General features: G+C 40.2%; 2 protein-coding genes across 7 annotated transcripts in view; both read left to right on the forward strand.

The window, feature by feature from the left end:
* Positions 1-5,652: 5,652 nt before the first annotated feature.
* On the forward strand, positions 5,653-15,054 carry LOC133549272 (zinc finger protein 333-like). The gene is made up of 2 exons (XM_061894516.1): positions 5,653-5,939; positions 11,412-15,054. Exons 1-2 carry the CDS (start codon positions 5,765-5,767, stop codon positions 12,263-12,265), a joined length of 1,029 nt encoding a protein of 342 aa, XP_061750500.1. The 5' UTR covers positions 5,653-5,764; the 3' UTR covers positions 12,266-15,054.
* A 1,215-nt stretch (positions 15,055-16,269) lies between these two features.
* LOC133549243 (zinc finger protein 449-like) overlaps positions 16,270-17,088 on the forward strand; it is a 26,470-nt gene continuing 25,651 nt past the window's right edge. For all 6 annotated transcript variants that reach the window (XR_009806058.1, XM_061894466.1, XM_061894486.1 and 3 more), the window contains exon 1: positions 16,270-16,556. Coding sequence is in view for 5 of the 6 variants with exons in the window: in XM_061894466.1 (XP_061750450.1) it covers positions 16,379-16,556 (178 nt within the window). In the remaining variant the exon portion in view is untranslated. The remainder of the gene's footprint in view (positions 16,557-17,088) is intronic.

The following is a 17,088-nucleotide window of genomic DNA, read 5'->3' on the forward strand; positions in this document are numbered from 1 at the left end:
TATATATATATATATATATATATATATATATATATATATGTAGATATATACAGTATATTGCCAAAGGTATTTGGGTTAGGGTTAGATAACCCCTAACCTTTGACTCTAATATGAATTTGAAGTTCTATCCCATGGAATTGTCCAAAATGTTTTGGTATCCTGGAGCATTCAAAGTTCCTTTCACTGGAACTAAGAGGCCAAGCCCAACTCCTGAAAAATCAACCCCGCACCATAATTCCTCCTCCACCAAATTTCACACCGGGCAGAATGCAGTCCGAAATGTAGCATTCTCCTGGCAACCTCCAAACCCAGACTGGTCCGTCAGATTGCCAGATGGAAAGGCGTGACTCATCAGTCCAGAGAAGGCGTCTCCACTGCTCTAGAGTCCAGTGGTGATGTCCTTTACACCACTGCATCCCACACTTTGCATTGGACTTGGTGATGTATGGCTTAGATACACTCGCCTGGCCATGGAAACCCATTCCATGAAGCTCTCTGTGTACTGTACGTGGGCTAATTGGAAGGTCACATGAAGTTTGGAGCTCTGTAGCAACTACCTGTGCAGAAAGTCTTTGCACTATGCTGACCTCTCTGTCTGTTTATCTGGCCTACCACTTGGTGGCTGGGTTGCTGTTGTTCCCAAACACTTCACTTTTCTTAGAATAAAGTTGACTTTGGAATATTTAGGAGCGAGGAAATTTCACGACTGGATTTGTGGCGCACGTAGCATCCGATGACAGTTCCACGCTGGAAATCACTGAGAGCGGCCCATTCTTTCACTAATGTTTGTAGAAACAGTCTCCATGCCTAAGTGCTTGATTTGATACACCGGGCCAAGTGATTAGGGCACCTGATTCTTATCATTCGGATGGGTGGCCAAATACTTTTGGCAATATAGTGATTATTGGCTCACAGAAGTTGTGTAAATAGTTTAAATTTGGAGCTTAGCATCATAGTTTTCACAGATTTTTGGTCGTTAGAGGTGGCTAGTGTTTTAAAGTATATTTTAAACTTTTTTTTTAAAGGTACACAAAACAGGTTGGGTATTGAGAACATTACATGTGTGAGTATAAAACTTAGCCACTTGTATAGTGAGGTTGCAGAGGTCAAATTCTTTTTCAGAAGTTTTCTCATGCCGTGTAAATCAGGAGTCGGGAACCTTTTTGGCTGAGAGAGCCATGAAAGCCAAATATTTCAAAATGTATTTCCGTGTGAGCCATATAATATTTTTAAAACTGAATACAACTAAATGCGTGAATTTTTAAGTAAGACCAAAATCTTTAGAGTATAATAAGTCTCTTATTCTTTTTAATAACATTGTTATTCTGAAGCTAACCAATAATAAATCAAATGTCATGTCTGTTGATCATGTTTTTGTTTGGCCATGTGCTGTTTGTCCTTTGGACTCTTTAAGTTCCTGTTTTTTTCCTCTCCATTGTCTGGTTTCCTTGGTTACTCATTTTGTCCACCTGTCTCTGGTGGACAAAACGCCCGCTCACCTGCTTCCCGAGCACTAATCAGAGGCAGCATTTAAGCTCGTCTTTGCCAGTCAGTCGCCCTGTGCTGACTTGTTTCATGCCTTGCCATAGTTCCGTGCTTCATGCCATGCCAAGTAAGTTTTGTTTGATTTACGTTCTTAGTCTGTTTATGCGTTAGCTTTGTTCTTTAGCCCAAGTTGTGCCTCCGCTGTGAGCGATTTTTGTTTGTATATTTTTTTGGTTAAAATTAAATCATGTTTTTACCTAAATGCCATGTCCCGAGTAGTCCGTCTGCCTTCCTGGGAGAACGACCCCGCAGCAAGCTGACATAAAATACTTCTTACCATTAATGCGACTTCTTGAACAGGTGCGGTAGAAAACGGATGGATGGATATAAATGCATGAGAATGTTTTGTGTTTTGCACGTTATTTTTAGCACTGTGATTACCAGCGAAATTATTCATAATTATCGCGTTAAGCAATGTCAGCTAAAATTTACCTGAGAGCCAGATGCAGACATCAAAAGAGCCACATCTGGCTCTAGAGCCATAGGTTCCCTACCCCTGGTATAAATCCACATAACACACGTTTAAGACAAAGTACAATTTTGTCATAAATATTGTGTTATCTGCAATACCGCCGCAAGATGGTAGTTGTGTGACGTCAATGTTTGCGCTGCCGTAAAACCCATAGACATCTTATAAGTAGACGCAGCATTGGCTGCTGTGACGCGAGAAATTGGGCCGCCATCTTGAAGTGGTGATGAGGAGCCGGCGAGCAGCCTAAACTGACAGTTGACTGGTGGAAACCAAAGATGGTGTTCAGTGTTTTCCTGCTCGAATGAGTGGACAATATGCCATTCATCCATCCGCCCATCTTCTTCCGCTTATCCGAGGTCGGGTCGCGGGGGCAGCAGCCTAAGCAGGGAAGCCCAGACTTCCCTCTCCCCAGCCACTTCGTCTAGTGCAGGGGTGCCCATTACGTCGATCGCGAGCTACCAGTCGACCGCGGGGGGTGTGTCAGTCGATCTCCGGCCAGGCTTTTAAAAAAAATAGATCTATCTTCACCAAGACGTCACTTAATTGACGTCCCTCAGAAAGCTGGCATGCACAAGTGATGTGCACGCCACCTTTCTGAGGGATCGCTTGTGCACGCCAGTTTTCCGAGACTCTTATTTTGTTAGCGCAGGCAGCATGAAGCAGGGCTTTTATTGTGAAGATAGGAAATGTGCAGTCGGCCTTTAGAGTTTTGACGGAAGGGACGGCGCGAAAGTCTGTTGAAATAAAAAGTGTTTCTCGCCTTCCTCTCTGTCATTTTTTTCATCATAATGATCTTGCAGCAGCCAGCGTCATCTCACAAGACCCTCGGGTGCCGTGAATGTCAATCAAGCAAGCTACGGAATTTGCCGCCAATGTTTTTCTTGTAAAGTGTATGGAAGCTGGATGAATTAGATGCCAAAAACCAACCACTTTCATGTGGTATTGTACAGAAAGGACAACTTTTTTTCTCCTCCATTTGAAAATGTGGGCGTTATCATCATTACTGTCTGATTCCAATCAATGCAAGTCATCAGAATCAGGTAATACACCAACTTATATTCTTGTCTTTGTGAAAGAAAGACATCTATATGTGTTACACATGCTTGTATTATCATTAAACACATTTAACTTGTTTACAAAAATGTCTCTTTCATAAATAAATAAATATAAATGATATATATAAATGAGGTAGATCCCCTCGAGTTGGTCAATTGAAAAGTAGCTCGCCTGCAGAAAAAGTGTGGGCACCCCTGGTCTAGCTCTTCCCGGGGATCCCGAGGCGTTCCCAGGCCAGCCGGGAGACATAGTCTTCCCAACGTGTCCTGGGTCTTCCCCGTGGCCTCCTACCGGTTGGACGTGCCCTAAACACCTCCCTAGGGAGTCGTTCGGGTGGCATCCTGACCAGGTGCCCGAACCATTGCATATTGTATATAGTTCTCTGCAAACCTCTGAAATTTTCTATTTTGTCTTCATTATGTTGTCAGAATGCACCAGAATGCTTCATTTGTATGTGAAAATCACAAAGAAATCTTCTGGGGGAGGATGACCCCCTACAGGGGTTTGGTTTACAAACTTTCAGCCCCACCTAAAACAAAATTCACCAGCCGCCCTTTTTATGATGCATTCTCCTTTTAGGCAAAGTATAAGACAACACTTTCTTAAAGAGGAACATTATCACAATTTCAAAAGGGTTAAAAACAATAAAAATCAGTTTCCAGTGGCTTGTTGTATTTTTTTTCAAAATTTTACCGTTACTGGAATATCCCTAAATAAAGCTTTAAAGTGCCTTATATTCGCTATCTTCGAAACCACTATCCATTTCCCTGTGACGTCACACAGTGCTGCCAATACAAACAACATGGCGGTTACCACAGCAAGATATAGCGACATTAGCTCAGATTCAGACTCGGATTTCAGCGGTTTAAGCGATTCAACAGATTACGCATGTATTGAAACAGATGGTCGGAGTATGGAGGCAGATAGCGAAAACAAAATTGAAGAAGAAATTGAAGCTATTGAGCGAATAGCTATTGACGCTATTCGGCCATAGCGTGGGTGTACCTAATGAAGTGGCCCATAGCATGGCTGCCTTATTAACATCGCCGGTAAAATGTGCGGACCAAACGATCAGGACTTTCGCATCTTGTGACACTGGAGCAACTTAAATCCGTCGATTGGTAAGTGTTTGTTTCGCATTAAATGTGGGTATCTAGTTTCAAATGTACATACAGCTAGCGTAAATAGCATGATAGCATCGATTAGCGTAGCATGTTAGCATCGATTAGCTGGCAGTCACGCCGCGACCAAATATGTCTGATTAGCACATAAGTCAACAACATCAACAAAACTCACCTTTGTGATTTCGTTGACTTAATCGTTGCAAATGCATCTGCAGGTTATCCATACATCTCTGTGCCATGTCTGTCTTAGCATCGCCGGTCAAATGTGGAGACACTCTGGTACATTTAATGGGGGTCTGGCGGCAGACACTTTGGCATCTTGGGGCCAGTGGTGCAACTTGAATCCCTCCCTGTTAGTGTTGTTACACCCTCCGACAACACACCGACGAGGCAGGAGGCCCCCTAGGTTCCAAAAAATAGTCAAAAAAACGGAAAATAACAGAGCTGTGACCCGGTGTTTGTAATGTGTTGAAAATGAAAATGGTGGGTGTGTTACCTCGGCGACGTCACATTCTGACGTCATCGCCTCCAGCGCGATAAACAGAAAGGTGTTTAATTCGACAAAATTCACCCATTTAGAGTTCGGAAATCTGTTAAAAAATAGATGGTCTTTTTTCTGCACCATCAAGGTATATATTGACGCTTACATAGGTCTGCTGATAATGTTCCCCTTTAAAAGTATAATTGTGACAAGTAACAATATTCAAATACTCACATTGTTGAGTAAGACATAATTTGGTTTTATTCTGAATCCAGTGAAACAGATTGGTGGTTTCAGCTGATATAAAGACTTTCAGGTGTTTATATATGTTTATGTTGAAGTATTTGGCAGACACTTTCATCCAAAGCAACATACATGAAGAACACATATAAAACAATTAGTGTAAACATGATCATTTAAGGGAAGAATGTAATAGAAAATATCAATACAAAGTGTCCAGACAGAATAAACTCTCAACAGAGATACAGTCTATAAGATATATAGATATCTAATGTATTCCTACATTGTTTATGTAGGATATAAGCATGTATATATAACCCCATCATATTGCTTCTTCAATTTAAAAATAGCTGACCATTTTTTTCCCCTTCTCTGGGATTATATTCCCAGTTTTGATCTGGGACGTCTGGTCATTTATAGCATATACAAATATTCTATTACTGTTAAGCAAACTATGAATAATAAAACATGTGTCCTTTATCATAGCTACACGTATGACAAAAAAGGGGGTGAAAATGAGTGGTATTCAGTGAGGTAAGATGAATGAAATGCGCTGACAGTTCATTGCTCCTGACAAATGAATTGCACTGAGTGGAGCGGATCACCACTCCAAGATGGCGGCCCCGCGTCTCGTCAGCGCCCGTAGACAGTAGCGCTCCATGCTGCCTGCCTTTAAAACATGTCTATGGTCCTCGATACTGCCGCAAGATGGCAGTAGTGTGAGGTCAACGCTCGGGCTGCCGTAAAACCTCATTCCGGAGTCGCGAAAAAGGCTGACGTTGGCCACGCTTGACGACACACGCCAGACAAAAGGGGCGATACAAGTTTATTAAACCAACATCAAAAATGCTGAGAGAGTTGGTGAAGGAGCGACTGATGGCGGCGGCCGATGAAATATTCGCGCTGTTTGAAAGAACCATCGCGTTGTACGAGGAGGAACTTTCTAGAACAAGAGAGGAGAAGGAGCGACATCGACAACTGAAGACTGCTAGCCAAACTGAAAGTGTGCTACATCTAGGAGGTATGTTTACTTAGTCATTCAACATTATTATATGTCGTTTTTAAATCATGTCAGCGGAACAATCATTTTAGTTCCACGTGGAGGAGTCCATCTTTGCTACATTCTGCTGAAAAAACGTGACATTATTTTAACTGCCCTCAAGCCAGCCGCACTTGAATCGGAAATGCGCCTATACGTTAGACATTACGGTAATTGAGCTAATAAATTCATATAAAATATGTAAAACATTGAAAACGAAATATAAGAGGTGTATCTCAACCAACTCATATAGGACTATCATCCTGTACTGTTTGGGGTCAATAGGTCACATGACCTGGAAGTTATTGAGCTAAAAAGTAATAAAGAAAAGTAATAAATTCATATAAAATATATAAAGCATGGAAATTAAAATGTAAGAGGTTTATCTCCACTAGCCCATTTAGGACTATCATCCTGCACTGTTTGGGGTCAATAGGTCACATGACCTGGAAGCTATTGAGCAAAAACGCTAATTTTTATTGAGCTAAAAAGTAATAAAGAAAAGTAATAAATTCATATTAATATGTAAAGTATGGAAATTGAAATGCAAGAGGTGTATCTCCAATAGCTCTTGTAGGACTATTATCCTGCACTGTTTGGGGTCAATAAGTCACATGACCGAGAAGCTGTTGAGCTAAAAAGCTCATATTTACAGTAATTAATTCATATAAAATATGTAAAGCATTGAAATAGAAATATAAGAGGTGTTTCTCAACCAACTCATATAGGACTATCATCCTTCACTGTTTGGGGTCAATGGGTCACATGACCTGGAAGCTATTGAGCAACTGTTGAGATACACCTCTTACATTTTTTTTTAATTTGCCCTATTTGGGGTCAATAGGTCACATGACCTATTGACCCCAAATAGTGCAGGATGATAGTCCTATATGGGTTGGTTGAGATACACCTCTTACATTGAAATTTCCATGCTTTACATATTTTATGTGAATTTATTCCTGTAAATATTAGCGTTTTTGCTCAATAGCTTCCAGGTCATGTGACCTATTGACCCCAAACAGTGCAGGATAATAGTCCTATATGGGCTATTGAAGATACACCTCTTATACTTTAATTTCATTGCTTTACATATTTTATATGAATTAATTTCTGTAAATATGATTTTTTTTAGCTCAATAGCTTCCAGGTCATGTGACCTATTGACTCCAAACATTGCAGGATAATAATCCTATCTGGGTTGGTTGAGATACACCTTTTATATTTCAATTTCCTTGCTTTACACATTTTATATGAATTTATTCCTGTAAATATTAGCGTTTTCTCTCAATAGCTTCCAGGTCATGTGACCTATTGACCCCAAACAATGCAGGATAATAGTCCTACAAGAGCTATTGGAGATACACCTCTTATACTTTAATTTCATTGCTTTACATTTTTTATATGAATTAATTCCTGTAAATATGAGCATTTTTTAGATGTTATTAGACACATTTACTAGGATAATTCTGGAAAATCCCTTATCTGCTTATTGTCTTACTAGTGTTTTAGTGAGATTATATGGTCGTACCAGAAAGTCGGAGGGCTGCGGTGAACGCCAGTGTCTCTGAGAGAAGCCAATGGAGGAGCCAAGATCACAGCTGCCTTTTTGACAGCTACAAAAGGAGGTCGCGTAATCCGCTAAAGTCTCCGGTAAGAGCCGACTTAGTATCACAATTGGTTGACATGTGGTAGAGGAACATGTTGGCTTGACCGCTCTGTGTTAAAGCTTCACAACAAACAAAGAAACACCGGCTGTGTTTGTGTTGCTAAAGGCAGCTGCAATCCACCGCTTTCCACCAACAGCATTCTTCTTTGACGTCTCCATTATTAATTGAACAAATCGCAAAAGATTCAGCAACACAGATGTCCAGAATACTGTGTAATTATGCGATGAAAAGAGACGACTTTTAGCCGCAAGTGGTGCTGCGCTAATATGTCGCCTCCAACCAATAACGTCACAAACACACGTCATCATTCCGCAACGTTTTCAACAAGAAACTCCCCGGGAAATTTTAAATTGCAATTTAGTAAACTAAAGCGGCCGTATTGGCATGTGTTGCAATGTTAATATTTCATCATTGATATATAAACTATCAGACTGCGTGGTCGCTAGTAGTGGCTTTCAGTAGGTCTTTAAATGTAAATGTTAATGTAAATTTACATTTTTAAATGTAAATGTCAAATCTAGATGTACATATGACATCTAAATGTAAATCTAATGTTAAATGTCAAATCTAAATCTTCAATCATAATCTAAATGCTCTCTCTGAACCTTAATATTAAATCTAAATCTTAAATCTGAATGCAAATGTAATAAGAAACACTGGCAGCACAACCTTGGATGGCTCAGTTGGTAGAGCGGAGGACTGTAGTTGCTGATGTGGATGTCCTTAGGTTGCTGGTTCAAATCCGACTCGAAGGATAGCCCTCTATTTCTTTATGTGATGTCAATCAAAATCTTTATGTTCATATTTTTCTTCTTTTTCATTTTCTTCTTCTTAATATTTCTTCTTTTTCATTTTCTTCTTCTTAATATTCTTAATATTATTATCTCTCTTCTTGATCTAACATCTAACATTTGACAACCAAACAAGTAAACAAGGCGACACGGTAAAGAATCTGGGTATTATCTTCCACCCAACTCTCTCCTTTGAGTCACACATTAAAAGCGTTACTAAAACGGCCTTCTTTCATCTCCGTAATATCGCTAAAATTCGCTCCATTTTGTCCACTAAAGACGCTGAGATCATTATCCATGCGTTTGTTACGTCTCGTCTCGATTACTGTAACGTATTATTTTCGGGTCTCCCCATGTCTAGCATTAAAAGATTACAGTTGGTACAAAATGCGGCTGCTAGACTTTTGACAAGAACAATAAAGTTTGATCACATTACGCCTGTACTGTATATACCTTTATATACATATATACATACATATATACCTATACTGTATATACCTTTATATACATATATACATACATATATACCTATACTGTATATACCTTTATATACATATATACATACATATATACCTATACTGTATATACCTTTATATACATATATACATACATATATACCTATACTGTATATACCTTTATATACATATATACATACATATATACCTATACTGTATATACCTTTATATACATATATACATACATATATACCTATACTGTATATACCTTTATATACATATATACATACATATATACCTATACTGTATATACCTTTATATACATATATACATACATATATACCTATACTGTATATACCTTTATATACATATATACATATATACATACATATATACCTGTACTGGCTCACCTGCACTGGCTTCCTGTGCACTTAAGATGTGACTTTAAGGTTTTACTACTTACGTATAAAATACTACACGGTGTAGCTCCATCCTATCTTGCCGATTGTATTGTACCATATGTCCCGGCAAGAAATCTGCGTTCAAAGGACTCCGGCTTATTAGTGATTCCCAAAGCCCCAAAAAAGTCTGCGGGCTATAGAGCGTTTTCCATTCGGGCTCCAGTACTCTGGAATGCCCTCCCGGTAACAGTTCGAGATGCCACCTCAGTAGAAGCATTTAAGTCTCACCTTAAAACTCATTTGTATACTCTAGCCTTTAAATAGACTCCCTTTTTAGACCAGTTGATCTGCCGTTTCTTTTCTTTTTCTTCTATGTCCCACTCTCCCTTGTGGAGGGGGTCCGGTCCGATCCGGTGGCCATGTACTGCTTGCCTGTGTATTGGCTGGGGACATCTCTGCGCTGCTGATCCGCCTCCGCTTGGGGTGGTTTCCTGCTGGCTCCGCTGTGAACAGGACTCTCGCTGCTGTGTTGGATCCGCTTTGGACTGGACTCTCGCGACTGTGTTGGATCCATTGTGGATTGAACTTTCACAGTATCATGTTAGACCCGCTCGACATCCATTGCTTTCCTCCTCTCCAAGGTTCTCATAGTCATCATTGTCACCGATGTCCCACTGGGTGTGAGTTTTTCCTTGCCCTTATGTGGGCCTACCGAGGATGTCGTAGTGGTTTGTGCAGCCCTTTGAGACACTAGTGATTTAGGGCTATATAAGTAAACATTGATTGATTGATTGATTGATCTCTTTATTCTTCTTCTTTTTCATTTTCTTTTTCTTCTTCATCTTCTCCATCTTTTTCTTCTTATTTTTCATCTTTTTCTTCTTCTTTTTCATCTTTTATTTCTTCTCTCATATTTTTCTTCTTCTTTTTCATCTTCTTATTCTTTTTTTGCTTAATTTTTTTCTTCATCTTCTTTTTCATCTTCTTCTTCATCATCTTCATGTTTTTCTTTTTCATCTTCTTTTTCTTCTTAATCTTTGTTTTATTCTTTTTATTTTTCTTCTTCTTCATGTTCATGTTCATCATCTTCATCTTCTTCATCATATTCATCATATTCATCTTCTCCTTTATCTTCATCTTTTTCTTCTTCATCTTCTTCTTCTTCATCTTCTTTTCATTCTTCATCTTCATGTTTTTCTTTTTCATCCTTTTCTTCTTAATATTCCTCGTTTTCTTCTTTTTCTTTTTCTTCTTCATGTTCATCTTCTTCTTTACCTTCATATTTTTTTTCATCATCTTCTTCTTTTTCTTGTTCATCTTCATGTTTTTCTTTATCTTTTTCTTTTTCTTCTTCATCTTCATTTTCTTCTTTTTCCTCTTCGTTTTCTTTTTCTTCTATCCCTCTTCTTCTTGATCTTCATCTTTTTATTCTTCTTCATCTTCACATTTTTCTTTTTCATCCTTTTCTTCTTAATATTCCTCGTTTTCTTCTTTTTCTTTTTCTTCTTCATGTTCATCTTCTTCATCATGTTCATCTTCTTCTTCTTTACCTTCATATTTTTCTCCTTCATCTTCTTCTTTTTCTTGTTCATCTTCATGTTTTTCTTTATCTTTTTCTTTTTCTTCTTCATCTTCGTTCTCTTCTTTTTCTTCTTTTTCCTCTTTGTTTTCTTTTTCTTCTATCTCTCTTCTTCTTGATCTTCATCTTTTTATTCTTCTTCATCTTCACATTTTTCTTCTTTTTCTTTTTCTTCTTCTATTTCATCTTTTTATTCTTCTGTTTTATCTTCTTTTTCATCTTTTTCTTCTTTTTCTTCTTGTTCATCTTCTCTATCATGTTCAACTTCTTCTTTTTCATCTTCTTCTTCTTCTTCTTCTTCTTCTTCTTCTTCATGTTCATCTTCTTCTTCTTCCTCCTCCTCAGAAATTCAGTAGAAATGCAGTATGAACTGTACACATACTTGAATGTGAGTTGTGGTCATGTACGGTCTGCACATGACCACAACTCACATTCTGGCGTAAAAGCTCGTAGACTAACTAAGAACTAATTCACCAGAGTAGACATTTGCTGAATAAATATCATCGCTTCGGACAAAACAACATTGCCAAAACAAAAAAATAGGTTTTTTGTGTTGTGCAGAAGTCCAGCAGGTGATTGGTCATCCAAAAGAGCGGCTGTTGGGAAGGACGTCCACTTGGAAACAGGTGGAGCCGCAGCCCCCCCACTTTAAAAGGGAAGATGAGGAACTCTGGATCACACAGGAGGGAGAGCGCTGTCTCCGGCCGCCAGAGACTGACATCCCCAAGTTGCCACTGACTGGTGTCTCTGTGAAGAGCGAAGACCATGAAGACGAACCAGTTGAGTCCTCACTGCATCACCACAGTCCGAGTGAGGAGAGCAGGGGGGCGGAGCCTCCAAACAGCAGCTTACGACAACTCCAGACAACAGAAATGGGCGTCGACTACTTTGGAGCTCCACTATCAGATAGTGAGGATCAAGGCAGGGTTGAAGTACCTTTGAGCAGCGATACAGACTGTGAAGATCATACGGGGACTCACACTGACAACAAACACTCAAAATGCCCTAAAAAGAAGGTCGGTATCAAAGGTTTTACCTGCGCCTTTTGTGTCAAAAGCTTTTTCCATAAGACAGATTTTGCTCGACACATAAGAACACACACCGGAGAAAAACCTTTTGCTTGTTCAGTTTGTGGCCAAAGGTTCGCTCGGAATGGCACCTTGACGACACACATGAGGACGCACACGGGCGAAAAACCCTTTGCTTGTTCGGTTTGCGCCAAGACATTTTCTCAGAAGCCGCACTTGATAAAGCACATGAGAACGCACACAGGAGAAAAACCCTTTACTTGTGCAGTTTGCGGTAAAAGGTTCTCTCAGAAGTCGGCGATGGTGATACACGTGAGAACGCACATGCGGAAAAAAGCTCTTCAAGGACAGTTAGGATCAGCCGCGCGAAAGAACAGGAAGAGATGAGGACATCTGCATACCGTATTTCCTTGAATTGCCGCAGGGGCGCTAATTAATTTAAAACTTCTTCTTACTCTGGCGTTTACCAAAGAAATGCGGTAATTAGTTTAAAACCTCTTCTCACTCCGGCGCTTACCAAAGGCATGCAGTAAATTTAAGCCTGCGGTTATAAATTTTAGTGTGATGTAAGGATACCATGAAAAGCACACTCAATGAAAAAAACTTTATTATGGTCTTACCTTTACTTATAAATGAAGTCCATGCGCAGCTCCTTCTGATCAAAAGCATCGATAACTTTTTTATAGAAGTCTTCCTTCTCTTTCTTCAGTTTTAAAAGTCTCTCTGTCTCGATGGAGATCTTCCTTTATTACCTCCTGCTTCGATTGAAAGTCCAGTTTAGAAAACATTTTTATTTTGAGAATGTAATCCCCCATGTTAAAAGTGCAAGCGAGAGGAAAAAATAAACGATTGCTGCTCACTCTTGCTGCTTGTTGTCACTTCTTCTGCAGCCGAGTAGTCGCAAGAAGGATCACTAGCGCCCTCTACCACCAGGAGGCGGGAGTCATTTAATGCTTTCCTCCTCTCCAAGGTTCTCATAGTCATCATTGTCACCGACGTCCCACTGGGTGTGAGTTTTCCTTGCCATTATGTGGGCCTACCGAGGATGTGGTAGTGGTTCGTGTTGTGGTTTGTGTAGCCCTTTGAGACACTAGTGATTTAGGGCTATATAAGTAAACATTGATTGATTGATTGAATGACTCATATTTGACACACGCAGCTACGGTATATTAATAAAACATAGCTGCTTACTGTTCTTTTTAGCATATTCAATAGCTTGGACCTTAAATCCTACTGAATAGCTCTTAATCTTCTTCCCTTTATGCGATTTCAAATGATTGATATCAGCCTCCTCCATTTTGAAAATGATGACGTGACGAGTTTGACCCTGTGGAAATTCGAGGCATATGTTAATTATTTTGCAAAACGAGTTTGACCCGGCGGAATTTCTAGACATGCGCTAATAAAAATTATTTTTTGCGAAACGAGTTTGACCCGGCAGTAATTCTAGTCAGGCGCATACTATATACCTGGCGGCTATTCAAGGAAATACGGTACTCTTTCAAGCGACTGTGTATTACACAAGCTTGATCGGTTTTCCACTTTTGAAACACATCTCTTGATTGCACCTGTTTTGTTTTATAGTGGCAAAGAAAAAGTTGTTTTTGTCTCAGACACTTAACAAATGTTTTGTGACTGGGTGAGGAAGTTGGGTTATCTTGTCATAAAAGAATAAATGAATAAAGTCTTTAATCTGATTATGAACTCTTTGCTGAGCTCATCATGCGCTGTCTTCAACATAGACATGTTTTAAAGGCAGGCAGCATGGAGCGCTACTAGCTACTGGCGCTGACGAGACGCGGGGCCGCCATCTTGGAGTGGTGATCCGCTCCACTCAGTGCAATTCATTTGTCAGGAGCAATGAACTGTCAGCGCATTTCATTCATCTTACCTCACTGAATACCACTCATTTTCACCCCCTTTTTTCTCATACGTGTAGCTATGATAAGGGACACATGTTTTATTATTCATAGTTTGCTTAACAGTAATAGAATATTCTTATATGCTATAAGTGACCAGACGTCCCAGATCAAAACTGGGAATATAATCCCAGAGAAGGGGGGAAAAAAGGGTCAGCTATTTTGAAGTTGAAGAAGCAATATGATGAGGTTATATAAACCAGCCAAAAAAGAGCAGAAAACGAAACAACATCATCTGGTACAACCCACCATTCAGCAAGAACGTCTCAACCAATATCGGCCACAAGTTCCTCACTCTGATCGACAAACACTTCCCCAAAGGCAACACCCTAAGAAAAATATTCAACGGCGTGGCGCAGTGGGAGAGTGGCCGTGCGCAACCCGAGGGTCCCGGGTTCAAATCCCACCTAGTACCAACCTCGTCACGTCCGTTGTGTCCTGAGCAAGACACTTCACCCTTGCTCCTGATGGGTTCTGGTTGGCGCCTTGCATGGCAGCTCCCTCCATCAGTGTGTGAATGTGTGTGTGAATGGGTAAATGTGGAAGTAGTGTCAAAGCGCTTTGAGTACCTTCAAGGTAGAAAAGCGCTATACAAGTACAACCCATTTATTTATTTAACAAGAACAACATTAAATTGAGCTACAGCTGTATGAATAACATACAACAAATCATTTCAAACCACAACAAAGCAATTGCAAAAGGACTGCCTACCCCCAGACTAAACGACTCTGAAACCAATAAGGAATGTAACTGTCACAAGAAACCTGATTGCCCTCTCAACGGAGGGTGCTTACAGACATCAGTCGTTTACCAAGCAAAGGTAACACGCAAGGACATTAACGCATCCGACACGTACGTAGGATTAACCGAAGGAGTGTTTAAAACCAGATGGAATAATCACAAAGCCTCCTTTAGAAACCAGACTTTGCGGAATTCTACAGAACTCAGCAAGCACATTTGGAACCTCAAAGAAAAATAATGTTGAATATTCAATAACATGGCAAATTATTGCATCCAGCACACTTTACAACAGTGGTAATAAAAGATGCAACCTATGCTTGAAAGAGAAACTGTTTATTATATATCATCCAGACCTGTCATCCCTCAACAAGCGCAGTGAAATCATTTCAACATGCCGCCACAGACGGAAACCCCTCCTAGGTAACACATGAGCCAATCACCACACCCTACGCCTGCCTGTACCCACCCACTCTGTGCCCTATATAAACCATTGTATGTGAATGTTTCCATTAAAATCTCCTGATGATTGAGGGAACCCCTCATGAAACAGTTCTGTAGAGATGAAGTAGTCTTGTGATTTTTCCCACACAGACATATTGCGCTCTACCACGGTATCGAGCACTATTCTCTGGATAATCCAATCAAGACATATATATACAAATGTATGTATGCATATATATATATATTTATATACATACATATATATCAATCAATCAATCAATGTTTATTTATATAGCCCCAAATCACAAATGTCTCAAAGGACTGCACAAATCATTACGACTACAACATCCTCGGAAGAACCCACAAAAGGGCAAGGAAAACTCACACCCAGTGGGCAGGGAGAATTCACACCCAGTGGGACGCCAGTGACAATGCTGACTATGAGAAACCTTGGAGAGGACCTCAGATGTGGGCAACCCCCCCCCCCCCCCTCTAGGGGACCGAAAGCAATGGATGTCGAGCGGGTCTAACATGATACTGTGAAAGTTCAATCCATAGTGGCTCCAACACAGCCGCGAGAGTTCAGTTCAAAGCGGATCCAAGACAGCAGCGAGAGTCCCGTCCACAGGAAACCATCTCAAGCGGAGGCGGATCAGCGGCGTAGAGATGTCCCCAACCGATACACAGGCGAGCGGTCCATCCTGGGTCCCGACGAGCGGTCCATCCTGGGTCTCGACTCTGGACAGCCAGTACTTCATCCATGGTCATCGGACCGGACCCCCTCCACAAGGGAGGGGGGGACATAGGAAAAAGAAAAGAAGCGGCAGATCAACTGGTCTAAAAAGGAGGTCTATTTAAAGGCTAGAGTATACAGATGAGTTTTAAGGTGAGACTTAAATGCTTCTACTGAGGTAGCATCTCGAACTGGGGACCGAAAGCAATTGATGTCTATATACATATATATGTATATATATAAATATTTATGTATATATATATACATATGTATATATTTATGTAAATGTATATATTGCATTCTATTTTAGTTACTTTATTGGCGCTGTTTTGTAATGTTTTTGTACTTATTTTGATTATTACTATTTGTCTATTGTTTTTAAATGTTGTAATTTATAAATAAAGGTTTATAGAATTAAAAAAATAATAAGAATACAATAAATAAATACAATTAATACATTAAAGTCGTTGAACACTTAATACATTAAAGTCTTGAGCAGTACTCGATGCTGCCGCATGATGGCAGCAGAGTGACGTCCACGCTCCAGCTGCCGTAAAACCACCCTCCGGAGTCGCAAAAGACGGAAGTTGACCACGCTCGACGACCGACGCCAGAACAAAAGGGCAAAGCAAACGAATTGAATATAATTGCGTAAAAAACATCAAAATGTTGAAAGAATTGGTACAGGAGCGGCTCATGGCGGCGGCCGATGAAATATTCGCGCTATTTGAAAGAACGATAGCGTGCTACGAGGAGGAACTTTCTCGAACGCGAGAGGAGAAGGAGCGCCATCGACGACTGGAAACTGCTAGCCAAACTCCAATTGGGCTTCATGATATTGAAGGTATGTTGACACATTTACTAAGTTTCTACTTCCTCATCAAACAGTATTACATCTTAGTTTCAAAGAACAGGAGACATTAGACGACATAAACGAGTTGACCTATTTGATCACCGTACCGTAAATAACCGGGAGGCTAATAGACAGTCAGGGCCGTTGCTAGGAAATGTGGGCCCCCGGAAAGAATATCAACGTGATCCCCTCCACCTCATGTCTTGTCCCCTTCAATTGTCGATCTATCAATGTTTACTTATGTAGCCCTAAATCGCGAGTGTCTCAAAGGGCTGCAAAAGCCACAACCACATCCTGGGCTCAGATCCCACATCAGGGCAAGGAAAAAGTCAACCTAATGGGATGACAATGAGAAACCTTGGTGGGGACCGCAGATGTGGTGTGTCATATGTATACTACTAGTTGTATTGATCACGATTGATTTGCAACATGTTATCACAAAGCGTTAGCGCTCATAATAACAATATCACCAATAATTGGTTAATGTTCTTTCACCCATCCATATTCTTCCGCTCATATATAT

The sequence above is a fragment of the Nerophis ophidion genome, linkage group LG01 (genome assembly GCF_033978795.1).
Source record: "Nerophis ophidion isolate RoL-2023_Sa linkage group LG01, RoL_Noph_v1.0, whole genome shotgun sequence".
NCBI classification, from domain to species: domain Eukaryota; kingdom Metazoa; phylum Chordata; class Actinopteri; order Syngnathiformes; family Syngnathidae; genus Nerophis; species Nerophis ophidion.

Excerpts from the sequence above, each read along its gene's own strand:
- LOC133549272 (XM_061894516.1), top strand. The coding sequence starts at position 5,765 with ATGCTGAGAGAGTTGGTGAAGGAGCGACTGATGGCGGCGGCCGATGAA. Across the intron at positions 5,940-11,411 it reads AAGTGTGCTACATCTAGGAG|AAGTCCAGCAGGTGATTGGT; the intron begins GTATGTTTACTT and ends TGTGTTGTGCAG.